This window comes from Emys orbicularis, chromosome 1 (assembly GCF_028017835.1).
Source record: "Emys orbicularis isolate rEmyOrb1 chromosome 1, rEmyOrb1.hap1, whole genome shotgun sequence".
Classification (NCBI taxonomy): Eukaryota; Metazoa; Chordata; order Testudines; family Emydidae; genus Emys; species Emys orbicularis.
The window spans coordinates 138,642,763-138,668,718 of NC_088683.1; the positions used below are offsets into that span (position 1 = coordinate 138,642,763).

General features: G+C 50.3%; 1 protein-coding gene across 1 annotated transcript in view; it reads left to right on the forward strand.

Annotated features, from left to right (window-relative positions):
* LOC135895491 (rho guanine nucleotide exchange factor 5-like) overlaps positions 1-25,956 on the forward strand; it is a 46,309-nt gene that overhangs the window by 15,509 nt on the left and 4,844 nt on the right. Inside the window, exons 2-10 of the mRNA XM_065423601.1 lie at positions 9,845-13,434; positions 13,789-14,954; positions 17,330-17,381; positions 17,771-17,835; positions 18,146-18,408; positions 19,833-19,993; positions 21,158-21,310; positions 23,557-23,686; positions 24,550-24,624. Of these exons, the coding sequence (XP_065279673.1) occupies positions 9,845-13,434; positions 13,789-14,954; positions 17,330-17,381; positions 17,771-17,835; positions 18,146-18,408; positions 19,833-19,993; positions 21,158-21,310; positions 23,557-23,686; positions 24,550-24,624 (5,655 nt within the window). The remainder of the gene's footprint in view (positions 1-9,844; positions 13,435-13,788; positions 14,955-17,329; positions 17,382-17,770; positions 17,836-18,145; positions 18,409-19,832; positions 19,994-21,157; positions 21,311-23,556; positions 23,687-24,549; positions 24,625-25,956) is intronic.

The window sequence follows — 25,956 nt, forward strand, 5'->3', positions numbered from 1 at the left end:
GCAAGCCCCGGCATACACTGTTGTTCACTCCTGGCTGCAGCTCTGTTGAATCCTTTATATCTCCTGCATCTTGTGTTGAAATTTGTTTGGGACGAGATGATGTTGTAAGGCAGGCAAAGGAAACTGTATCTGCCACAGACTACAGTGTGAGTCATGATGACTGTTCAGAGACTTTAACTGCCCCACACCCTGACTTCCAGCCAGCACACTGAAGTAGTGAGCACCAGAGAGTTTAGGAACATAGACCCTGCTTCTCCATTTGGCACAGGAGTGGGGTGGAGGAAACAGAGGTGGTTTTAAGCACCCTGCATGAACTCCCATATTTTTGGCCAAGCCCCTGGCATAAATTACAGCAGCCTCAAAGCTGCTTTAGCTTATGCTCTGACTGCAAGGCCCGCTATAAGCCCTCTGCTAGCCAAAGACAGCCAGAGTACAGAGCATTTTATCATGCCCATCCTTCCCCCAGCATGCCCCCTACATTGGGGGCTAAGAAGAGGAGTGGTATAGAGCCATTCCATTAGCTCTGTGCTGTCTCTTGTGAACCCCCTTGCTCAGGAGTAGTCCCTGGGAGTCGCTTCTGCCTAATTTATAGGGTCATTGCATGACTGGAATGGGGTAAAGAGGCTGTAAGGCAATCAAGAATTGGGGCCTGTGTCTATAAAGGTTGGCAAAGGGTAATGTGGACTTTTTAATCACTCAGCCAATAAATATCTCAAGGGGCCATTCCGGCTTCAAATTTGTCCACTCAGAGCTTCCCTACAACTAGAGTTAACCCACATTATAGATTATGGCCTTTTGAGGATTCCTTTGTTTTCATTGGCTCTGGTTCCTTCCTTTGATAATCACAGTGTGTATGTGGTACTCAGGGGCGGCTCCAGCATTTCTGCCGCCCCAAGCAAAAAAAAAAAAAAAAGCCGCGATCGGCGGCGGCGGCGGCAGTTCAGAGGCAGGTCCTTCGCTCCTAGAGGGAGCGAGGGACCTGCCGCCCCCGAGTTGCCGCAGGTGCCGCCCCTCTCCCTTGGCCGCCCCAAGCACCTGCTTGTTAAGCTGGTGCCTGGAGCCGGCCCTGGTGGTACTCTTCTTGGCAAATGACTGGCAGGGCTGATGGACAGAAGGCACATTCTGTGAATAGCTCAACTCCTTTGCAACTGGCTGCATATTCAATCAAAATATCAAGCTTCATATTTTCCAATGGATCAAGAGATAGCAGCACACTTAAAACGTAAATTGATTAGGAGATCATAACTAGTGGTGTTTGAATGATTATAATGTAAAATTAATGCTTGTTGGCTCATGCCTGCTTTCTAGCTTGCACATGCTTCATAGTTAAGCATTCACTGACATATCCCGAGAGATGCATGGGAACTGGAGGGATTCATTTGCAGAATTTACACACTAGTACGTTTACTTAGGCTCCAGTGTCAAATTGAAAGCTAATAATATACAGACCTGATCCTGTGAAGTGCTGGGTGCCTTCTACATGCATTGAAGGCAATGGGAGTTGAGACTGCTGAGCATCTTTGCAGGACTGAACCATAAGCAAATAGGCCTGACAGGATGTCAGCAAATAGTTTGTGCATGATGGATCTGATTGTTAAGCATTGTTAGCATTGACTGTGATCACAAAATTGTCTGCCACCTGTTGGTTACTAGTATGTGCAGCACAGTAGGCCAGATTGAAATGATTTTTGAAACTGAGTTAGTGAATGGTTTAATTTTGTAGTGTAGGGAAGGTGCAAGCAATTTAAAACTGCAAACTAGAGATAAGAGCTATCCAGACAATACTAAAATGGTGAAAGAGAATGTAACGGTTAGTACAACCCTTCCCCAGCCAGCCTTAGAGAAATACTTTTCAGAGAAGGAATCCTCCTTTCCAGTGTTGCCAACTCTTGATTTTTATCACAAGTCTCATGCTAGTTGCTGTCTGTATTAAAGCCCCAGCTCCTTGAGCCAGGTGATTACATTATATTTATTATATATGGAGATATACCTATCTCATAGAACTGGAAGGGACCCTGAAAGGTCATTGAGTCCAGCCCCCTGCCTTCACTAGCAGGACCAAGTACTGATTTTGCCCCAGATCCCTAGGTGGTCCCCCTCAAGGATTGAGCTCACAACCCTGGGTTTAGCAGGCCAATGCTCAAACCACTGAGCTATCCCTCCCCCCGTGAGATTGTCACCTTCATTTTAAAAATAAATAACTAAATAACTAAATAAAGAAGTTTTGAGCCCTCATGGTTGAAGAGAAAAGCCTGAAATTTGTGATCTTTAAAGACTCAAAAACAAGAGGGCAAATAAACATAATCCTGTATTAATTTTTTTTTATCTCATGATATTTTTGGGCCCGACTCCTGATTTTTTTTAAACCCTTGGGGTCAGCAATACTGTTACCCAGTGCCTTGCTCAGCTGACCCAATACTGAGGACAATTAAGCTGCGAGTACAGAGGACAATCTGTATTCAGCTCTATTTCAGCTCACCATTACCTGAGACATTGTTGACTGTTGTTTGCCCTTATCTACACTTGCAGCTTAACTGTGCTCAGTACCACTGCAGGTAAAGTGATCGTTGACACCTGCACTCAGTAACGGGTCAGTGGTTCAGTGCAGACAAGGCCAATCTTTAAAGTGTTTTTACTTTAGTGGGGCATTTTAATGGGATTTGTATCTCACAACCCACGTTTGCTTTAGGTATAACCTATGTTTTATATTTACAAAAATAGACCCTTGCTATTCCACACTTTGTTAACCTGTGGGATTCTGGTTCTTGCTATGGCCCCTGCCTGCCTTTGTGCCAGTGTATACGTGCCATAAAACACGGCTGCCACCCGGGAGAGACTTGCTGGAGACACAGTAAGTGGCCCTATGTAAATCTCCTTGCAAACACTGACATGATGCTGTGGGTGGAGAGTGGAGCTCAAAGGGGCGTGTCAGGAGCACAAAGGGGAGGTGGGGAATTCCCATGACATACATCACTATGTGGATTTTCGGCTGCTCTGGAGCAGTTTATAGTCAACCCCCAGAAGAAGGGACTGGTATCAGACCAAGCAGCTCTTGGCTGAGGGCTGCGCTGGCACCATACAACCCAGGAAGGATGCAAAGGTGACTTAAAGGCCCTTTTGTCCCCACTGCCCCAGAACTATGTTGTCTTTGCTGTGCCTCCAGGAAGTGCAACACATGGTCACTACCCACTACTCAGCAAAGGTTCAATAGCAGATGCTGTAGTGGAGTTTCATAGTACCAAGACGTCATGATTTAAAAAAAAGAAAAAATGCTGCAGCATAGCATGCAGTAATGGCATCATTTAAACAAAACCGAACTGCTCAGATATAGGAACAAAGTGTAAATGTTGCTTTTTCAAATTAGTGAGTGACCAGATCCTTAAAAAGTTCAGTACATCACAATGAGTCTGACATCCTTTAGTGCAAAGTAGTGAGGTGCTACTGTAAGCTGAGTACCTTGGCATCATCTGTGCTTGTCTGCTAGGGAGGTCCCCTCCTTTTCAATCAATTTGCAGTAGCAAATAGCGCCACTTCCCTTTTTCGGGTTTTACTTTCTAGGGGAGCAGATATCATCAGTTCCAAAAGTTTTTTGATTCCTCCCCCCTCCCCCCCCCCCCCCACACCTGTGTGTTTGGGGACAGTGTCAAATTTCCAGTCCACTCTGTGTAGAAAAGTCAGTAATATTAATAGCAGTGTAGCTGGCAGTACATTCTATTTCTGACCCGATGGAATGTTCTGTGTTTTATGCAAATATACCAGAAGGACACAGGTTTCTGGAAGAACTACTTTGATTTCCAAATGCAAGACTGATATTCACCCTAAGGAAGCCACTCTAGCAGGAGTGGCTGTACACAAACTAGTGAGATAAATGCGAGCGATGACCGCACATTCTGTTACAGATTGGGTCAAGGAGACAGGGTCATGACTAGAGAAACTCCTGTCATCAGTTGCTCCCTTCAAACCCCACCCAGTTCCGTTTGTCAACAAGCTGCGGATACCTACCTCTTCCCTGATGCCATCTTCTGTGGGTGAGACCCTGTCACTCTCCTCCCCTCTATGTATCTCTAGGGCAGGGGTCTCAAACTCAAATGACCACGAGGGCCACATGAGGACTAGTACATTGGCCCGAGGACCGCATTACTGACACCTCCCCCACGCCGCCCTCGGCCCCGCCCCCACTCCACCCGTTCCATGAGGCCCCGCCCCTGCCCCACCTCTTCCCACCCCTTCCCTGCCCCCATTCCAACCCCATCCCCAAAATCCTCACCCCAACTCCACCCCCTCCCTGCCGCCAGGGGGTGTAGGAGAGGTGTGGGGTGCGGCAGGGGCTCAGGGCAGGGGGTCGGGGTGCAGGAGGAGTGCTGCAGGGGACTCAGGGCAGTGGGTTGGGGTGCAGGAGGGGTGTGGGGTGCGGCAGGGGGTTATGGGCAGGGGGTCGGGTGCAGCAGGCAGCTCAGGGAAGGGGGTTGGGGTGCAGGAGGGGTGCGGGGTGCAGCAGGGGGGTCAGGGTGAAGGGTACGGCAGGGGGTCGGGGTGCGGCAGGGGGCTTAGGGCAGTGGGTTGGGGTGTAGGAGGGGTGTGGCAGGAGGTCGGGGTGCAGGGTGCGGCAAGGGGCTCAGGGCAGGGGGTTCGACTGCAGGAAGGGTTCGGGGGCGGGCTCTGGCCCGGCGCGCATCGGGGGCAGGGCAGTCTCCCTGCCTGCCTGCCCTGCCCCCGCGCTGCTCCGGGAAGCCGACGGAACCTGGGGAAGGAGGGGCGCAGGGGTGTGTGTTGCTGTTGCTTCAGGCACCGCCCCCAGCATCTCCCATTGGCTGGGAACGGGGAACCGCGGCCAATGGGAGCTGCTGGGGGCGGTGCCTGATGCAACATCAACACACACCCCTGCGCCTCTTCTCCCCTAGATTCTTTCCGCTTTCTGGAGCGGCGCAGGGGCAGGGCAGGCAGGCAGGGAGCCTGCCCTGCCCCCGGTGTGCACCGGCCAGAGCTGTTCTAGGTAAACGCTGGGGGAGGGCGAGGGGGAGGGGGGGCTGTGAGGAGCTCGCGGGCCGCAGAAAATAACCTCGCGGGCCGCGTGTTTGAGACCCCTGCTCTAGGGGCTAGCACTGTCCTCTACTGGGCTAATCAAGGAAGTAATGGTAATGAGTTGCTGGCCCCATTGCCAATACAGGGTACGTACTGCATCATGCCATGAGGCAGGGCAGTGGTGCAGTGAGATCAGCAACTTAGTCCAGTTGCTTCTGAAGATTGGGTGGCATGCCAGCCACGCCACCCATTCTCTTGGGACAGCCTGGTAGAGCACAATCAGCCAGCCTGATATGGGAAGAAGCAAGGGGCCATAGGCCACTCCCTAGGAATGGCACCAGGCAAGTGTGTGGGTGTGCATGTGGGAAAACGGGAGAGGAAATCAGGGCCTGGGGAGGGAAATGGTAAGTTGTAGAGGTAGAAAGGCAGACCCGGAGCCAGCATGGCCCAGCCTGACTCTTTTAGAAGTGTTCAGCCCTTAGCAAAAGGTACATGTGACTGGCTCAGAGGTTCATTTTCTTACCAAAAGCAGACAAGTTTTTCTTTCCTTTGTATCAGGGGGTAGCCGTGTTAGTCTGTATCTACAAAAACAACAAGGAGTCTGGTGCATCTGAAGAAGTGAGGTTTTTACCCACGAAAGCTTATGCCCAAATAAATCTGTTAGTCTTTAAGGTGCCACCAGACTCCTTGTTGTCTTTCCTTTGTGTTTCATTATAAAAGGTGTGCACAGCTCTTAGTGGGACATTTAAAACTAGCAGATCTGCTGTAGGAGAACCACTGACCCTGGTGAGCTGTGAAGGTTTGTGTCTGTCTCTCCCTCACGCTGCTCAGGACTCGGGGGTGGTGTTAGGTGTCTGAGAAGCGCTGGAAGCAGAGAATGGAATGTGAAGCAGTAAACACAAGACCACACCCTGAGCTAATGAACTCCTGGAACTGGGCTTGGCTTGAGAAGGGGGAGGGACCGGAGAGCAAACGAAGAGCGAGGTAGGCTCAAAAGCTCCTACTAGGAGGGAGATTTTCATCTCTTAGGTTGCTGCCCCACCGCAAAGGAAGGGCAAAGACCAGCCATCTCAACCAGCAGTCTGTGTTAGCTCAGCTCTGACACAAAGACATTTTAAGGGTGGAGCAAGGCTTTCCCTGCCAGGTGGTGTGTTTCAACAGCATGGGTGTGTGCGTGTGCAAACTCCACTCTGTCTCAGCGCAGCTGCCAGGTCCTGGGGAACTGGCACAGACAGATAGCACCATGTGTGCCATACACCTTGCTAATGTGTGTATGTATTTTGGGGGAAAGAATCTGGAAGCCTGTTGAATCAAGGTAAAGAGGGCGGAGAAAGTTAGAGCTCTTCTAATTTAAGGAGAGTGAGAATCTTAGGGCTTGTCTACACCTGGAGTCATTCCTGATTAACTGCACGTGGGGCACTCTTATTCCAGAGTGCCCTGTTTCTGTTTTGTTTAAGGGCTCGTCTATACTTGAAACTTGTTGCAGGTTAACTTGGGTTTCTTGGGGATAAATTGCCTTGCATCCACACATAAATTTGTTTTTAATCATCTGCCATCTGGCCCTGCATTAGTAAACCCACTTTAGAAGCAAGTTCACTGACACTCGGGATGAATTTTCCCACAATTAAAGTAGGGGTGGAAGCTGTGACAGATATGGTGGTTTCCTACCATATCCTTGGGAGACCTTATTGATTTAAATGTATGTATAATGGGGAGCCAGGGGTTATATGTAATTCCATGGGGGAGGGTGACCCACAACTCCTCCAGGAACTAAGACAAGAGAGACACAAACTGTGTGTGTGGGGGGGGGGAGGGGAATGGCAGGGTGTGATTAGGCAAATTCTGTCAGGTTGTACCACCTCCAGGGAAGTGCCAGCATCTGGAGAAGCTCGGTTACTGGTTCAAACTAGATTCTGCAGAGACTGACAGATAAAGAAAGGACTTTTGGATAAATATCCTGAGTTTAAAGTGACTCAGGCCTTCTTTCTGATCCAGTAAAGGGTTGGGACCTCCTGTCCAAGGTGGCTCCAATCCTTCCTGGGAAAGGTCAGGAGGACTTTGGCCAGCTGAGACCACCTAAGACTGATTGATGACCTCAGGTAAGCTTTTAGCACATGCATAAGAACATCTATTATTTTTTATGTTTTCTGTGTAATGCTTTCACCTTAAGAATAAATGTGCTTGCTTATAAAGGGCCATGTGGTAACGTATAACTGCTGGCAGTTGTGTTGTTCATAGTCTTCAAGGAGAAAGAAAAGTGTAGACTTCAGAGTATTCTGGCAGTTTGAATAACAGCATAAAACTGTGCAGCCTGGAAAAATCCTGATCAGGAAGGAGAGAGATGTGGGTCTCCATCCATGATCTATGCTTCTGCATGGTCCTGTGCTGAGGTCCTGGACTTCCTTGCCCTCTGTGGAGAGGAGTGTGGCCAGGCCCAAGTCAGCAGAATGCCCAGATCTACAAGTGGCTATCAGAACAAATTAAGGAGAGGGGGGTGCTCCTGGGACCAGGGGTGACAGAATTTTCCTTAAAGCATGTGGGGGGAAATGAGGCCCCACCCCCTGGGCAAGCCAGAAGATGGAGTCTCATCAGGGAGCCTAGGCCCCCGGGAGCAACCCCTGGCCCATGTCCCCGCTCCCGAGGTTCCCCAGCCAGGGCAGGTGGAGGGTCTGCAGCTCCCCACAGCTGCTCACATGGCTCTTACCCCAACCCGGCTCCGGCTTCTGGCCTGGGGGTCTGAAAAGCTGCAGCCGGGCCATGGTAAGAGCCACCCGGGCAGCTGTGGAGAGCTGCAGACCCTCCATCTGCCCTGGGCATGAACCTGGGCTGGTGGCTATTCTTGGGCTCCCCTGGCCGCTCTTACCTGGACCAGGCTCCAGCTTCCAGCCTGGCCAGGTGGCAGGGCCTCAGGGGTAAGAAGAGGGGCAGGCCTGTGGTGAAAAGTGGATGTGCCAGGCCCATCCACTTTCAAAAATGGGAGGGCCATGGCCCCTTAGCCATCCCTGCCTAGGACTCAGTTAACAAAGGAAAGGAGCTCCTGTAGGGTTATAGAAATGTGAAGAACAATAACAAGACCTTAGGGAGAACTTGCATGGTCTACAACTACTATGAGGAGTAGGACTGCATTTTTGCCAAAGAGGCCACCCCTGAAGCCAGTCATGTTGTTGACATCAACTAAAGAACATTCACCCCCAAGATGCCGAGCAGGAGAGATTGATCCAGACAGCCAGGATCTCTGATTCACTAAACCCACAGGCAGAGAGAGTGCACAAGTCATCCTCCCCGCCCCCCACCGAATCACATGCAGGGAACCAATGTGTCAGTGCTGGGGAGGGGACCTCTTCCCATAAGTATTCTGTGCTATATTACAATACAGCTGTGAGGGATTTAAACACCTTTGTTCCAGGTACTATCTGGGTACCACCATGTTTAGCCACTGTCTCGTCACGCCTCTTTTAACCAACCCACTTTCCCTTGAGAGTGTAGAAAAGCCCTTACTATCTTCCATTCCTGTATGGGAATACAGATTTTCTTTGACCCTGCTGCCACCATGAAATAACCTGATTCTGTTATGAGAGACTTCCCTTTCCATATACACTCATGCACCCCAATAATTCCAGCTATAGCCTCGGTACAGACTTCTAACATGATTCTCACTCTCCATGCACATCCCCAGTCCCTCTGATCTCTCTCTTTTTACGTAGAGAGGGCCCAGCCCTGAACGTTCCTGTGCACCCTTCTTTCCTTGCAATGGCATTGTGAATTTAGTTTCCTGACCTTTGATTCAGAAGGGTTTGGCAATATGCAGGGAGGGAAAGGTCATACATTTGCTTATCTGATTTGGGGTGGGGGAGAGGAAGAAATCCCAGCTCCTTGCTGCTAGAAGGGCTGCTATGGTGAATTTTTTTCACTGGGAGGTGTTATCTGATGGCTCCGGAGACAGGATTGGGCACAGAGGTGAAATAGGTTTTTTACTTGAAGGGATGTGGGATGATTGCTGTAGCCAAGAATGGCAGGACTGCTCATTGGCTGTCTGGAGGGTTTGACAGCTGAAAGACAAGCTGGGGAAGTATCAGAGGGGTAGCCGTGTTAGTCTGAATCTGTAAAAAGCAACAGAGGGTCCTGTGGCACCTTTCTGTTAGTCTTAAAGGTGCCACAGGACCCTCTGAAGCTGGGGAAGGAGGTTGTTACAGATTTGTTCAGCGATGGACCTGAAAAGACTGAGATGGTTGGGCATTGCAGAGGGGATTGTACTGTGGCTTTGGCATGATGGTATGGTACCCAACACATGATGCATGCAGCATTTTAAAAGCAGGTCTATCTTCCATTGCTTTAATTAGAGGAGAGGCTGGAATATTAGAGAAAACATTCCAGGGCCAGCAGGAGTATGGGAAACTGCTGAGGCTGGGAATAAGGAACCATTTCAGGGTGGATAGGGACAGGACATGGCCCAGACAGGTAAAGGCAGTAGATTAGAATCTTCCTTGTTTTTCCACACATGCTCCCCCTACTGTTGTCAGCAGGCTCCTCTGGTGTAAGTGAGGCTGAATTAGATCCAATCCTTTAGACCAGCCTCTCAAGCTGCAGTCCAATACTACACCCGTTTCATTTGTTGCTTTATCACGTTACAAACAATCTAATTTGTCATCTACCATCACCCCCACCATTACAGTTTCCTGACTCTCTCCCACTCATTGGGTATGTGTTTCACTTATTTTCCCAGACACATTAGCTTTTATCCTCAAAGCTCCTTGGGTCAATCCGCTCACAGTTTCCAACCTAGCCATTTTAAAATGTAAAATATTTGTGTTCTCATTTACAGGATGTCTCATTGATGGAATCTGAAGAAGCCAATGGGGGAGACCCCTTTCCCCCAGCAACCAGCAGCCCTAGTGAGGAAAACCCTGATCCTACACCAGCCAAAAGGGGACATTATGCCACCACTGAGTCTGTAGAGATGAGCACCGAGCTGCCTGACTCTGCAGAAAGAGCACAGATCTCCATTGCCCAGGATCCTCTGAGGCATCTCTCTGCTGGGGAATCAGCAGAGATGCGTGGCAGATCCTCTAATCCTGTTCTGTCAGGACTGGAACAAGGGGAGAGAGATCTAAGGCACCAGAGAGGACTCTCAGAGTGGGAGAAAGATCCTGCAGTACAAGAGATATCTTTGGAAAAACAGAGATGGGATCACGCCTCGAACTCTGAACAGGGGAAATTAGCTCATCCTGAAAGCAGTCAGTATTCTTCCTTTCCCAATACAGTCCCACAGGCAATAGCCACTCATGACAAAAACCTGCAGGTACCAGCTCCAGCCCTTCATATTGAATTTCCTCAGGATCAGAAACAGTCCCTGGCATGTCATACTGCTGTCCCCCAGGCACAGCATAAGGAAACCTCAATGACAGACACTGTTCCCAGCCAGAGGGAACCAGCCACTAAACACTTCCTGGTGTGTAAAGAAGTTTCAGAGGTTCATTGCAAGACTGAGACTTTGCATGATGACACTACTGGAGATCCCCCCTTGCAGGGGTTGGATGTAGCAAATGGGACCATCAGAGAGCTCCCACCAAGTACTGAAGCAGTGGCAAGGACCGACGAGGAGCCATCTCCTGGGATGGATGCAGTAGGCAGGATGAATCCCATGCCTTCTGTAGATAATGATGAAAAAGTGGGAGGCTTGCAGGGAGGGGGAGAGGATACAGACTCTTCCTCTTCACATCACCCACCCTACCCCTTATTGGATGACAGCCAAGGAAATTCACAGCTGACAGGAGGAAATGCAGATGGAAAGATGGTCCTGTCATCCCATGAGAGAGGGAACAATGCTTTGGCCACAGACCAGAAAACAGAAGTGGCTGCTAGGCAAAGTCCATCTGGTTCTATAAACCTCCTTCTGGAGGAGGAGAAAGGAGCAGATGATGGAAGAGCAGAAGGCAGCACTGAATCTCCAAGAGAGTGCATCTTCCACATACTGAATGCTGCAAAAAACACAGAGCAGGAGGAGTGGCAGCACGAACAGCTAGAATGGAGGGAGGAGCCAGAAGAGGAGGAGCAGTCAGAACAGAAGCAGCCAGAGCTGGAACAGGAGGAGCCAGAATGGGAGAAGCTAGAGAAGGAAGCGAAACCAGTGCAGGAGGAGCCAGTATGGGACAGGGAAGATCAGAAGGAAAAGAGGTGGGATGAGCTGGAACAAGAGCCAGGGCGGGAAGAGGCGGAGCAGGAGGCTCCACCACCAGCACTCAATCCAGCGTCACCTTCTCTCTCCAAGCAAAACTGGGACCTCCGTGATGAGGGGGAGAGCACTTCCTCGGCTGAGGGAACAGGGCTGGCCTCTCTGCCCCAGGATTCATTCTCCAAAGAGCAGCATCCTGGTGAGGATGAACTATCCAGCATAGTGTTGAAGGCCTGCATTGGAGGAGCAAATGTAAGAGCTCAGCCACCTGCTGTGATAACGTCCGAAAGTCAGAACCCAGTGGGTGGGAGTTCCATGATGCACTCCCCCACTTGCCACATCTCTGAGCACTGGGGAGACATGGGGGTTTCTGACCCTTCCAGCTTCATTTCTTTCAATGGCCAAGATTGTGAAGAAACCTGTCAGGATAACAGAGCCAGTAATGGTGAGGATGGCCATAGTGACGGAGATGGAAGGACCGTCCAGAGCTTTGATGATGGAGGAGCCATCTCTCCGTTATGCAGAGAAGTCACCTCATCTGGTGCAGGGAACCCAGACTCTTCTGGGACTCTGGACCCTTCTTCTGGTGCCAGGAACTTGGGATCTTTTGGTCCCGCAGATCCCCATCCTGTTGCAGAAAACCCAGCATTTCCCAGTCATCATTATTTCACTCTAGCCTCGCCATCAGAGTTCAACTCAGCAGTATCAGCAGCTGGCCCATCTCAGGAGGATGCTGATGAAAGATCCCAAGTGAGCCCCGTGGGATGTACTGACCTGGACAAAGCACCAGTCTCTGTACAGGACGCATCCAGCCAGACTTCTTACCTGCAGGAGGCAGCATCTAGTGAAGGAGCCTCAGTGACCGCCAGCACAGTGGGTGTCCAGACTCCCCATGGTCTGCTTACACCTGAGAAGGGCCTTAATGAAGAGTCTAGTGACCAACCTTCCATCTCCAAGGCTTTCAGAAGTCCCCCTCCAAGGCAGAGCCTGCCCAAGGACACAGATGAAGTAGAATCTACTCCTGCAGCTCCAGCTACAATGCACCTGGAGTCATCCCAAGCACCAGACATGGCTCTTGCTCCCCCGAATTCCCTGGAGAAAGACCAGAGGCACCAAAAGCCCCCAACGAGAAGTTTTGTTTTCCAGGGAAAGGAAATGGAAGCAAACGTCGTTCACGCAGCACAACAAAACCCTTTACTTGATGAGTCACATTTGAGCTTAGAGATGGAAGTGCTAGGAACAGGAAGTTCCCTTAACGCTGTACCACAGCCCCCAGAAGAAGCTGTAGTCCTTGCCCTGGAGCAGCGCACACAGCCGCCTCCTCCTGAGCCTGACTCCAGCTCGCCCCTGGCTCCTGTGCCTGATGCTGACCAGCTCACGCACCCTCCGGCTCCTGCGCCCGGCTCACCTCTGGCTCCTGATGCCACCCAGCTTGCCCACCCTCCGGTGCTTGCGCTCGGCTCACCTCTGGCCCCCGTGCCTGACGCCGACCAACTCGCCCACCATCCGGCTCCTGTGCCCAGCTCACCCCTGGCCCCTGCACCTGACGCCGACCAGCTCGCCCACCCTCCAGCTCCTGTGCCCAGCTCGCCCCTGGCTCCTGTGCCTGACGCCGACCAGCTCGCCCACCCTCTGGCTCCTGCACCCAGCTCGCCCCCAGCCCCTAATGCCACCCAGATCGCCCACCCTCTGGCTCCTGTGCCCAGCTTGCCCCTGGCTCCTGTGCCTGATGCTGACCAGCTCGCCCACCCTCCAGCTCCTGTGCCCAGCTCGCCCCTGGCTCCTGTGCCTGACGCCGACCAGCTTGCCCACCCTCTGGCTCCTGCACCCAGCTCACCCCCAGCCCCTGATGCCACCCAGATTGCCCACCCTCCGGCTCCTGCACCCGGCTTGCCCCTGACTCCTGCACCTGATGCCAACCAGCTCATCCACCCTCTGACTCCTGCTCCCAGCTTACCCCAGGCTCCTGTGCCTGATGCTGACCAGCTCACCCACCCTCCGGCTCCTGCGCCCGGCTCACCTCTGGCCCCTGATGCCACCCAGCTTGCCCACCCTCCAGTGCTTGCGCTCGGCTCACCTCTGGCCCCCGTGCCTGACGCCGACCAACTCTCCCACCATCCGGCTCCTGTGCCCAGCTCACCCCTGGCCCCTGCACCTGACGCCGACCAGCTCGCCCACCCTCTGGCTCCTGCGCCCAGCTTACCCCAGGCTCCTGTGCCTGATGCTGACCAGCTCACCCACCCTCCAGCTCCTGCACCCAGCTCGCCCCCAGTCCCTGTGTATGATACCACCCAACTCGCCCACCGTCTGTCTCCTGCGCCCGGCTCACTCCTGGTTCCTGCACCTGATACCACCCAGCTCGCCCACCCTCTGGCTCCTGTTCCCAGCTCGCCCATGGCACCTGTGCCTGATGCTGACCAGTTCGTCCACCCTCCAGCTCCTGCGCCCGACTCGCCCCCAGCCCTTGTGCCTGATGTCAGCCAGCTTGCCCACTCTTCAGTACCTTTGCCCAGCTCGCCCCTGGCTCCTGCACCTGATGCCATACAGCTCGGCCATCCTCTGACTCCTGTACCAGATGCCGACCAGCTCGCCCCCCCTCTGGCTCCTGCACCCAGCTCGCCTCTGACTCCTGTACCAGATGCCGATCAGCTCGCCCCCCCTCTGGCTCCTGGCTCGCCCCTGGTTCCTGTGCCTGATGCCACCGAGCCTCCAGCTTCTGCACCTGGCTCGCCCCTGGCTCTTCTGGCTGATGCCTACCAGCTTCTCCAGTCTCAGTCCCTTGTGCCTGACTCCAACCAGCCTTCAGCCCCGGCACCTGATATTGACAAGCCTCTGCCTCCTGTATCTAACTCCACTCCACCTCTAAACTGTGTATCAGATTCTAGTCAGTTACTGGCCACTGCCCCCAATTCCAGCTGCCCTGCCCAGGCTCCAGCCTCTGTGCCTGATGCCGACAGCCTTGCTCACACTCTGGTCCCTGCCCCTGCTGTGGAAGATGGAGAAGAGAACCCCCTCCTAATGCAGATGACCCACGAGGGAGTGTCTGGTGCCCAGTGGGATCCTGTCATCTCACCTACACCGGATGTGGTGGACACCAGTGACTCAGGGGCCACTTCATTGGCCGAGAGCTCAGATTTTCCCACTTTGGAGAATGAGGCACCCATGGGCCACTCTGACAGAAACCCTAAAGCAATGGGTCAGCACCTGGCTACACACTGTGGAAAGTCCACACCTGACTACACCTCCAGGCCCTCCCTGGGAGGGTGGGGAACACCCACAGACTCTCAGAGTAGAAATTCAGCACAGCCACCCCCACTACTAGCTTTCTCCAACCCAATCCACTTCCTGCAGTTCAGCCCTCCATCGCCACCAGCCATCAGAACACTATACCGACAGGATGCAGTCTTCGAGGAGCCCCAGTGGGACCAGGCACAGGCAGGCCCCACCAGCGTGGATACGAGGAACACAACAGCCCCTGCAGTGATGATAGAGAAAGCAGAGGGCGCTAGGTCATGCAAGCAAAAGATGGAAGGGCAGGGAGAACCGCTTCGCCTTGCGGCCCAGGTGAAAGAGGTGGCCGTCAAACATGCACCCTTGGAGAAGGCATCAAGTTGGCCAGATAAAGTCATCAGGGTGGACACGAAGGAGCTGGGACTCAATTCAGGGAGTCAGGAGAACGCATTCAAACGCCGAGCAAAAAGCAAAGACTGGCACCGGCAAGGCCTGAGGAAGATGTCAGTACTGTCAGACAACTTACAAGGTGAGACCCCTCTCCTCCTAAGATACCAAATCTCAGCATAAAGCAAATGATGGAGGAGTGAGGGAGTGAAAATAGCTATAGCCAGAGAATAGCTAGAGACCCACTTCCAAAACTATCCACACACAGCTTTGCCAAAGCCCCTCTATCCTGCCCTGCAGTCCCCTTGCTATTCCAGTCCTGGGCTCCCCCATAGCTCTGCTAATGCCCCTCAGTCCTGCCCTGTGGAAATATACCCCCTTGTCACTAAAATTGAGCTGTATTATTGGGGTTTCCAGAGATGATAAAGCTATTACATCAAGTGAGGCCTGCCTGTTTGCCTGCTTTGGACCGCTATCCCAATCACCATTCTCCAGACTGACCAATACTAATAATAGCTACCAACAGCACACCCAGCTCCCATTTCACTATATTAGTCCCTCCTCAACTACTTGCCCAGCATCTCTTCTCGCCACCTTCCCCGCCTGCTCCTCCAGCCTCCCTTCTCTCCTGCCTTGCCTACCCACTGAGCCCCCGTGGGCTACACAGCATTTTGGAGCAAGCTTCCCAGCGCTGGCCAACAGACTTGGGTTAACAGGGCTCACGCTAGGGCTCTAAAAATAGCTGTATAGATTGCTCTGAAGTTGTGGCTTGGGCTGGAGCCCGGGTGCTGAAGCTTAGGGAGATAGGGTGGGCTCTGAAGCCCACCCTATAACTTTAAAGCTCTGTCTACACAGCTATTTTTAGAGCACAGGCTAGCAGTGCTCCTGCTCATGTCTGCTGACCTGGGCTTGGAGGCTCACTCCAAAATGCTGTGTAGGAGCACTCTGTCTTTATTCAGAGTTCTAGTCCTTTTCCTCAGCCATGCAGTGGTCCCACTAGTACTAATCTTTTCACAGTAAGCTATTCGCCTTTGAAGGGTAGAGGCCTCTGCTGCCACCCCAAGGCTGTTCCATGTCTGCAGATGAAGTGATAGCCAACTTTCAAGCAATAACAAAAAAGTGCACACACTTAAAGAATGACAGTGAGATAGATATAAGGCCAGTGAGATTTTGGATCTCCTGGCCTATTTGGTGCCACCTCTTTAGTGACAGACTTGAGAGCTGTTCAGTTTGATTCAGAAACCTTCAGGTCCCATTCTGACCCCATGCTACCCTTGGAGAAATATTTATACGATTTGAAGAGAAACCAGTTACTGCATCAGAATGCTAATCTATCAGATCCAGTGTCCTGTCTTTGGTGGAAGCCAATGATGAATTCTTTAGACAAAGGCATAAATCCCCCACAATGCACCTAGCCAATATTGTACTTAGTGTGTACGTGGGAGGATGAGATCTCTATGCCCTTTATCAATACAGATATTGAGCTGGATGAAATTAGTGACACTTTTGGCATATTTTTGCCTCGACTCCTTTTACATTTTTTCACACTGCATAAATATTGGCATTTTGGGATACTGGAAGTGTTTTTACATTGAAGCCACTTTGGTTCAAAATATTGCACTTATACATTTTTGGCCCCAAAGTGGAAGAAGTTAGTGATAATAGTGGTCCCCTTCCTGGGCTCTGTTCTCATCTCTGCCACCAGCTGGTCTTAATAATCCTTTGCCACACATATAGTTCTTTCCTCAGCTTTAGTTAGGCCTCTCCCAACACCCTCCATCAAAGGAGGTAAATATTCCCCCCATTCTACAAACGGAACCCTGCTTCAGAGAAAGAGAGAGTGACTTCCCAAAGGTCACCAGTGACTTAGTGTCAGTATCAGAATCACAACGAACCCAGCTCTGACATCTAGTCCCATGCCTAATTTACTAGACCACAGTGCTCCCAACACATATGTATAGGGTGATTTTCAGAGGTGTTGAGTACTTACAACTGTGAAGTAAATCGGAGCTTTGGGGTCTGAACATCTCCAAGAATAAGGCTCAGATTTTCAGAAATGACTTTAGGTGCCTCAGGTGGTGGGTGCCCAACTTGAGGCACTTTAAAGGGGCCCCGATTTCTAGAAAATGCTGAGCAAGCCACCCACACCCTGAAAATCAGGCCCCTTTCAGGCACGTCAAATTGGGCACCAAAGTCCTTGTCACTTTTGAAAATGCAGGCCTCTTCCCATTTGGTGGCTTGGAAAGATGTGTGTATGAAAGACAAGAATTATTGTCTAAATGATGGGTACGAAGTGTTAAGTAAGTGCCAAGTATTGTTAAAGCCATGAAGCTATAAAGCCTGAAAAAAAACCTCAGGAGGGCACTGGTCCCAGTCCCAGGCTACCACCTCTACATAGGGTTTAGGATGTGATTTCCGCATTGCATCATGTCCTTACAGTTGGCTACTTGGAATCTCTCTCACGCGCGCGTGCGGTCTTATTGGCAGAAAATGGGATAACTTCTCTTGTCCTTTCAGAGGAGGGAGCACACAAGGACCAGCCAACCAGCTTAGACACAGTTATACGTCGGTGAGTCTCCCATTTGCTTCTAATCCCTTCCACCTGAGGTACAGAGGCCCAGAACTTTCCAGTGATTCCTTAGCGACCCAAGAAACAGACAACAGAGCAAAATGCTCTCTGAGATAATGCCTAAGCTTCATCCCAGGCTGCCCATGCAATGGGATCCCCTTCCCCAAGGGGCAAGAGGGGAATTCATGTCCCTTTACTTCTGAATATCCATCATCCTGACAACGGTCCTTTGCAGTAGAAATAAGGAATGCAGACTTTGAACTTGATAGAGAGAGAAGTCCCAGCTGTTCCAGATTAATTACTGAGATCTGGATAAGCTACATCCAGTTCAGCAGTTCTTATTTTCTCCTGTCTCCTTGCTCCCCAAACCTTCTCCTCTCCCCGGACAGGGAGAAGAAATCTGCAGACACACTGGATAATTTCAAGCGCCGACACTCCAAACTGATCAACTCCTGTAAGTAGCTCTCATCTAAGTGCTCTAGAAAACCCCAGCCATTATCCCCCCTGTGGAGAGCTGCTACAGTGAAATTAGGTGGGAGTATCAGTGAGAGAGTATAGAGAGGGCCATGTAACCATCTGCATGCAAAGTGGTTAGAGATGTGGAGAGCTATGCTGGTGATAGGTGCATTATAAACACTATAGGCTCTGACATGTCCATTTGTCTTAGACTGATTGTATTGAAACAGTAATGGAGCCCTCTCCACACAGGGAGTTCAGTAGTCACTGCTTTCGAATGAATCTGAATTGCTGGCCTCTCTCCACAGCAAGGTTACTCTATCAGGAATACAGCGATGTGGCTCTGAACAAGGCAATCCAGAGCCAGAAGAGAGCGGATTCTTTGGCAGAGGACTTCGAACTGAGCTCTCCAAGCTCCCCAAGGTTACGGAGGAAAGTGCTGTCTTCGCAGGACTCGTATCTTCAACGTCTGTCAGTCTCGTCCAACGCGTCCCTCTGGCAGGACATCCCCATGATCCGAGGAAGCAGAATGCTGCTGAACATGTCCCGAGATGATCAGAAACTGCAGGAGGTAATGGATGGATGCTATAGGCAGAGGGATGGGGATTGGCCAGGTGGGACAGCATAGATGGATGGACAAATCAGAGAGCATGAATGCATAATACAGGAATGCAGATGGGTGAAGAGGAAGAGAAATTATCAGCAATGTGTATCCAGGTTAAAGGGAAGCTTGGTACCTGTGATTATGAGTGAATTGAACCCAGCATAGTAAGGGAAAGGCATGCAAGGGTAAGGAATGCAGTTATGGATCCCAGCAGTACATGTTATGAAAGCAAATTTGGAGGAATTAAGAAGCCTTGTGGAGCAAGGTACAATAGGAGGAAGCATTAGGGACATAAGCCTGGAAGGGACCTCCTGGGTCCAGTCCCCTGCTACTAAAATAGACCAAGAGTGGAAGAAGCTGGAGGACCCTAAAAGACTACATTAATCAAGGCCTGGACTATAATTCCTCTGAAAAAGAATGCAAGGATCAAAAGTTGGCCATTGTGTGCAAAAGAGGCTGTGAGGGAACTGGAGGACACTGAGCACGCAGATTCAGAGAAATGGGGTGGGAAGGACAAGGGGAATCAAGATGAACTGAAGTGGAAGCAGTGGGGCAAGAGGATCCAGGGAAGGGGGAGAAAATGAGGACTTGGGGGAAATTTGAGGATCCTGATGGAGAAATAAAAGGTAGAACTGAGGAGATCAGACAACTTGTGAGAAATGGCAATATGGGCGGGGGCGGGGTGCTAAATAAAGAGAAGTCCAGGAAGGATGAATCTCTGGAGAAAGAATAGGACACAGAGGTGTTGTGATTATTTCCGTAAAAAAAAAAAAAAAAAAAAGGGGGGGGGGGGCAAAAAATAGATACTACAGTTCCAAGTCAAAGTTGATGAATAGCTTCAAATCGCACCATAAGCTTGTCCTTCCATTCCAACCAATGGATAGATGAAGAAAGAATAGACATGGGGTTCTCAAACTGGGGGTTGTGACCTCTCGGGGGGGGGGGGTCATGAGATTATTGCATGGGGGGGTCGCCAGCTGTCAGCCTCCACCACCAACCCCCGCTTCACCTCCAGCATTTATAATAGTGTCAAATATTTTTTAAAAGTGTTTTTAATTTATAAGGGGGATCACACTCAGCAGCTTGCTGTGTGAAAGGAGTCACCAATACAGAAGTTTGAGAACCACTGGAATAGACTGATGTCCCCATCTATCTCTGCCAGCCTGCCTAGCCCCAGGCCTCTCACCATCATTAAAGCACCATCTCTTTATATTACCTGGTTAGAGAGAGCTTGGCTTTTTTTTCCATTAGGAAGCAGCAGCTACACACCACCTACACTGGAAGCCAGGAAGGTTCCTGGCCTTTGCCCCTTCATTGTCCTTCAGTGCCACCTCGTTTACATCCCTCACAGACATGCCTGCTACGCTGACACTATGTCCCTTCCTCTACAGGCCAAGTTCGAGTTGATCATGTCAGAGGCCTCATACTTGCGCAGTTTAAATGTGGCAGTGGATCACTTCCAGCGCTCATCAGAACTCCAGGCACTCCTCACCAATCAGGAGCGCAAGTGGCTTTTCTCCCGCCTGCAGGAAGTGCGTGATGTCAGTGCCAGGTGAGTCCAGGTCCTTCACTTCAGAGACCACCAGCGTCTGTGAAGTGCAGATACAGCCCAAGGATGGAAAACAAAGATCAGACCAGTCAATAGCCCTCTCACCCCTACTCCACGTGTCCATTCAGTCCTGGGACACACATCCCTTCTTCAGAGGAACATCTACCCTACCCTGGAACAAACCTCTTTCCTTCTTTGGGTGAGAGAGAGTGAGTCAGGTAGTCTTGTTCATTCAGTGTGGTGCATTTAGAAATGGTGGCACATTTGTACAAACAGAAAATAGCAGGAGAACAAAGAATCTAAAATGCCACCAACAAGACCACAGGCCCCACCAAACCTGGCCTGAACCAAACGAGAATTACCAGGAAGGAGACTTTGGCCCAAATCTAGCACCAAGCAGACATAACCCAGAATCCATCATCCACCTGACCCAATTTAAGAAAACTAGAGCCACTATGTGGCAGATCTCAACCTGGCTCAATCCAGCACCAGCCATAAGCCTGAACCAGAACCAATGCCACCACATACCAGACATTTTGGTTGGTGTACATTCTGTATCTCAGAGCCTTTATTTTTCTCCTGTAAGGCTTGACTGATTGCATGTCCTTTGGTTCTCTACCACTTTTTCCATTTCCACTACAGGGCTGGGTTGTTTTTGTTTTAAACTCTCAGATCCTTGTGACTGTGCCTTAAGCAGCAGTAAACTGGACTTCACAGCAGCTGAAATCCCTTTTGCCTTAATGATGATGTATTTTGGTATTCCTCAGCTTTCTTTCACACTGGAAACCAAACCACCACCACCAAACCTCTGCTGTCCCCCCAAAGTGGAGAGGAACCTTGTGATTAGTATGTGGGCCTTACACGTAGCACAGCAAGGGAAGGAGACTGGTGACTGATAGAGACAAAAGGACCTTTTCACTTTGCTTGTACTCTCCAGTCTGTCTGTATCCATCTGCTGTCTCTTGTCTTATAGTCAGAGTTTTAGCTCCTTGAGGTAGGCACCATCTTTTTGTTCTGTGTTTGTACAACGTTGAGCACCGTGGGGTCCTGGCCTATGACTGTGGTTCCTAGGTGCTATGGTAATGCAAATAATAAATAATAACAGTAACCACAGCACATTAGTAACAGTGTTTCTCTCCTTTTATGGCGACATATGGGGCATTACAGTTTCCTCTTCGAGCTGGAGGAGAAGTTTGAGGAGAACATGTTCAACTTCAACGTGTGTGACGTGGCTCTGAGACATGCCCCTGCATTCCGCAAGGTGTATCTACCATACGTGACAAATCAGACCTACCAGGAGCAGATTTTCCAGAAGCTAGTGTAAGAACGCTGCTTTGTTCCCGTCTCACCCTCTGCTCTCCTTGCCGCACCTCATAAGTGCCCTTTATCAGCCAGGATAGAGCTAAGCAGTTGCAGGTTGCCCCCAGGTAGTCATGCCCCGTCTACAAGCGTGGGTGTATGAGAGTGGTCGGAGGCTTCCATCAGTGTTACAGAAACCATCCATTGGGAGGGCAGGGCTGGGAAGCTCCAGGCTCCTCTGGTTTAACAGCCATGGGAAGGGAAAGACTAATCAGCATTTGATTCTACCAAGTATCAGAGCCCCTTGTTGGAGAAGGCAGAAACAAGTAATTGCAGGTTCATGCCACCCCATCCTACTGGAGGAGGCAAATACGACTGGCTGGAGGATTCAGTTCAGATTGGCTGTGGAGGGTAGAGTGGAGCAGCTAATGCCCCAGTGCCACAACACCCCCTGCAGGAGAGAACAAATCAGAGCTGTAGGTCACTTCGATACTGACCCTTTATTGGGAGGGACCCCAACGGGGAATGAGGCTGCCTCAGTAACAACTCTCCCACTGCTATGTCCATACAAGAACCCAGTCCTCATGGAAGCTGCACACATACTGCCTCCCTTCTTCTCCTAGGGAAGGGCACCACCTAACGGAGCCACCCCTTGTACTCCCTCTCACTGCCACCTAATACTGAGGGAGGCTTGGTACTGATCCCTCCCTTCTGCCCACCAGGGAAGTCTCAATTCCAAACAGAGAGGGCCTCCAGGATGCTGCCTGTGCTCTAGGGAAAGGAGGGGGGAGGAGCACACAGGCATTGCCTCTGCCTCTAGGGAAGTGCCCTAACCCGTTGAGGGGGAAATTGGAATATGGCTATTTCCTCTGTAGGGAGGAGTCTCCCTGTTCCAAAGGGCTCTGTCTCACCAGGGAACAGCTTCTCTTGCCCACTGGAAAAGGGAGTGAACAGGGAAGTGGTAAAGTTTGCAGATGATGCAAAATTGTTCAAGATAGTTAAGTCCAAAGCTGACTGGGAAGAGTTTCCAAGGGAGCTCACCAAACTGGGTGACTGGGCAACAAAATGGCAGATGACATTCAACATTGACAAGTGCAAAGTAATTCACAACGGAACATATTATCCCAACTACACATATATAATGATGGGTTCTAAATTTGCTGTTACCACTCAAGGTCGATTTTGGACTCACCATGGATAGCTCTCTGAAAACTTCAGCTCAGTGTGCAGCAGCAGTCAAAAAGGCTGACAATGTTAGGAACTATTAAGAAAGGAAGAGAAAACAAGACAATCTCATAATGCCACTATATACATCTATGGTTCACCCACACCTTCAATACTGAGTTCAGTTCTGGTCACCCCATCTCAAAAAGGATATAGTGGAAGTGAAAAAGGTTCAGAGAAGGACAACAAAGATTATTAAGGGTATGGAACAGCTTCCATACAAAGAGAGACTAAAAAGATTAGGGCTGATCAGCTTAGAAAAGAGAAGCATAAGGGGGATATGATACAAGTCTGTAAAATCATGAATGGTGTGGGAAAAGTGAATAGAGAAATGTTATTTACCCTTTTCCACAATATAACAACTAGGGATCAGCTGATGAAATTAATGGTCAGCAAATTTAATACAAACAAGAGAAAGTACTTTTCCACACCACACACAGCTAACCTGTGGAACTCATTGCCATGGCATGTTGTGGGGGCCAAAAGAATAACTGGGTTTAAAAAAGAATTAGAAAAGTTCATGGAGGACAGATCCATCAAGTGGTATTAGCCAAGATGGTCAGGGATGTAACTCCATGCTTGGAGCAACCTAAACCTCTGACTGCCAGAAGCCAGGAGGGGTAGACGGGGTGGATCACTCCAGCTGCCCTATTCTGTACACACCCCCTACAGCTCTTGTACGGGCCACTGTCAGAGACAGGATAGCAGGCCTGTTGGACCACTGGTCTGACCCAGTATGACCATTCATCTGAGGAAGGAAGTAGGTCCCTATGATGCCACCTCAATATTACTTTCTCACTGCTACCCTGCTGAGAGACCCAGTTCCCAAAGGGCCAGCCTGCACTCTACCTCTTCCCCAGCAGAAGGGTTCAACTCCATTGAGAGAGACAGATTGTTTCTCCCCCAGGGAAAGAGCCAGTTCCAAGGTAATGGGGGCTCTGCTGCTTGGTCATATCAGACTGTGGTCCTGCCCCTCCCCTTGTGGAAGGCACCATCACTTTGTTATTCTGTACAACTCCTAGATTTCTCTCTCTCTCTCTCAGGAACGGGAATGCAAAGTTCCAGCAAGTCCTGGAGAAACTGGAAAGTGCCACTGTGTGCCAGCGCCTCTCCCTCAAATCCTTCCTCATTCTCCCCTTCCAACGCATCACCCGACTCAAACTCCTCCTACAGGTAAACAGCGCTGTGGTCAGAGGACCCAGTCCCTAGCCCATATTATTAACTCCTCCCTCACTGCACACTCAGACACAGGTCACTGCACAGGAATCCTGTCCAAGGCCGGACAAGGAAAGAAACAGGAGCTGAGGGGAACAGGAGAGAAGTTTGCCTGTTCAATGGCCTGCATAGCATGGTTGTGATAATCTTTGATAGTTGCTCTGTTATAAATGCTTACAGGCTCCCCTTTTAGAGTTTAGGAGTTTTTAATCCTAGAATCATAGAATAGCAGGGTTGGAAGGGACCTCAGGAGGTCATCTAGTCCAACCCCCTGCTCAAAGCAGGACCAATCCCCAGATCCCTAAATGGCCCCCTCAAGGATTGAACACACAACCCTGGGTTTAGCAGGCCAATGCTCAAACCACTGAGCTATCCCTCCCCTCCCCCCCCAAAGCTTTAAAAATACCTTGAACTGCACTTGGAAGCAAACAGGAGCCAATGTAATGTGCTCAATGTGCCTTACTGTTGGACAGACAGAAAGTAGTATTGAACAAATAAGAACCATGTTGTTGTACCTAGGCTGTTTTGTGCCATGACTAGTGTTCATTTCCCCCCTACACAAGTTATTGCATGTGATATTCGAGTCTAGTAGTACACTTGCAAAGACAGGAGCTGCATGCAGATTTCTGTGCTCGCTGGTTATCCTGATCCCCTCACGCTCCCCTCCTGTCCTGGCCCTCTGCCCATTTCTCCCTTGCCACTGCTCATCCTGTTGTCTCCCTACACCTGCCTCCCCCATATCCACATGCCCATCTCTTTTGTCCTTGGGGGTCCATTCTCTCAGCCTCCGTTCTGAGACACTTTTTGTGGTTGTTCTGCAGAATATATTGAAGAGAACCCCGCCCGAGTCGGATGAAGAAGTGCATGCCACACAGGCTTATGATGCACTAGAGAAGGTAAGGAGCACCAGCCCATTCTCCACTAGCAGTGTTATTGCCAACCTGCCAGTGCTACTTTAGGCAGTGAACCAAACAGCTGCAGGGACTCCCACAGCATGGGACTCCCATCAGGAACAGACTGAAATGCTCACATGATCTTACTTCTCATGTGCTAGTGCCACATGCTCTTGAAGTGTAAGCAGGGAGCCAAGGGCAAGAGCAGGGGCTGTTGGGCACTGATGAGGTCACACTACTTTCTTTAGTTTTCACTCTAGGCATTCTCTCTCATGTGCTGATTGGCTGTTCATTCCCTTTGTCTTTCATTTAGCTCAATGGGTTTAAACAGAAACCTCCATCACAGTTCAGGGCAATTGCACCTGTATTTCCCCCTTGTGGTTCCAGCCAGAGCACCCACTCTCAAGCTTCCAGCCATCAGGTCTCTCAAGTAGAGACCCACGGCTCACTCCCTCCTGACCATGGTTTTGCTGGGCTGCACAGTTCCCTGCCTGTAATGAGTTCCCCTGCAAGTCAGACTGCCTCAGCAGGCCTGCTTTGCTTCCTCTTCAGAGGCTATAAACAGCCTAATTGCCCACAGTTACAAGCTACCACACAGTCCTTTCTAAACAAGCACATTTCTTAAGGTGAAAGCATTACAGAGGAAACGTTAAAAACACTAAAGGAACATACCCGCATTGTAAAAAGCTTACCCGAGCTTTCCCCCCACTTCCCCCCGCCAACTCCAACTGGGGCTGATCAGTCCTTCAAACCCCACCAAGGGGTCTTCCTGTGGTTACAAGTTAATAACTGTTAAATTCATGGGGGTGCTTGTTCTGAACTATAAGTCCCTCCTTTTTGCAGCTTGGAGCTTTGATTTGCCTATTCCAAGAATAGGTAATCAGCAGACAATGCATTTCTCCTCATGGCAGAAGGTTGGGTCCAGAGGTGGGAATTTGCATTTACCTCCTCCCAAGTATTTCCTAGAAAACCCACTCAACTTTGTTTGTCCCAAAGGTTCCTTCCTGTCTGGCATATTGTTTAAAGCTTTGAAGCTTATAACACTTCTCAGGGTTTATGGGGGTCACATCTCCCCCCTAGAAAAGTTACATACAATTCTACAATAATACATAAACTTTGCATCTTTAATGCAACAAACTCCAAAGCTACTTCATTCAATAAGGTTTTTCAAGGATATTGCAAGAAACTACCATATCTGTCCCACCGCGCCCCCTCTCCTCCCCCCCATATCATGACACTCACATACCACTTGCACAATCATCAATCCGTATGCTGTATCCCTTTCCCCTACCCTGTGTCTATTTAGACTGAAGCTCTCGGGGGCAGGACTGTCTA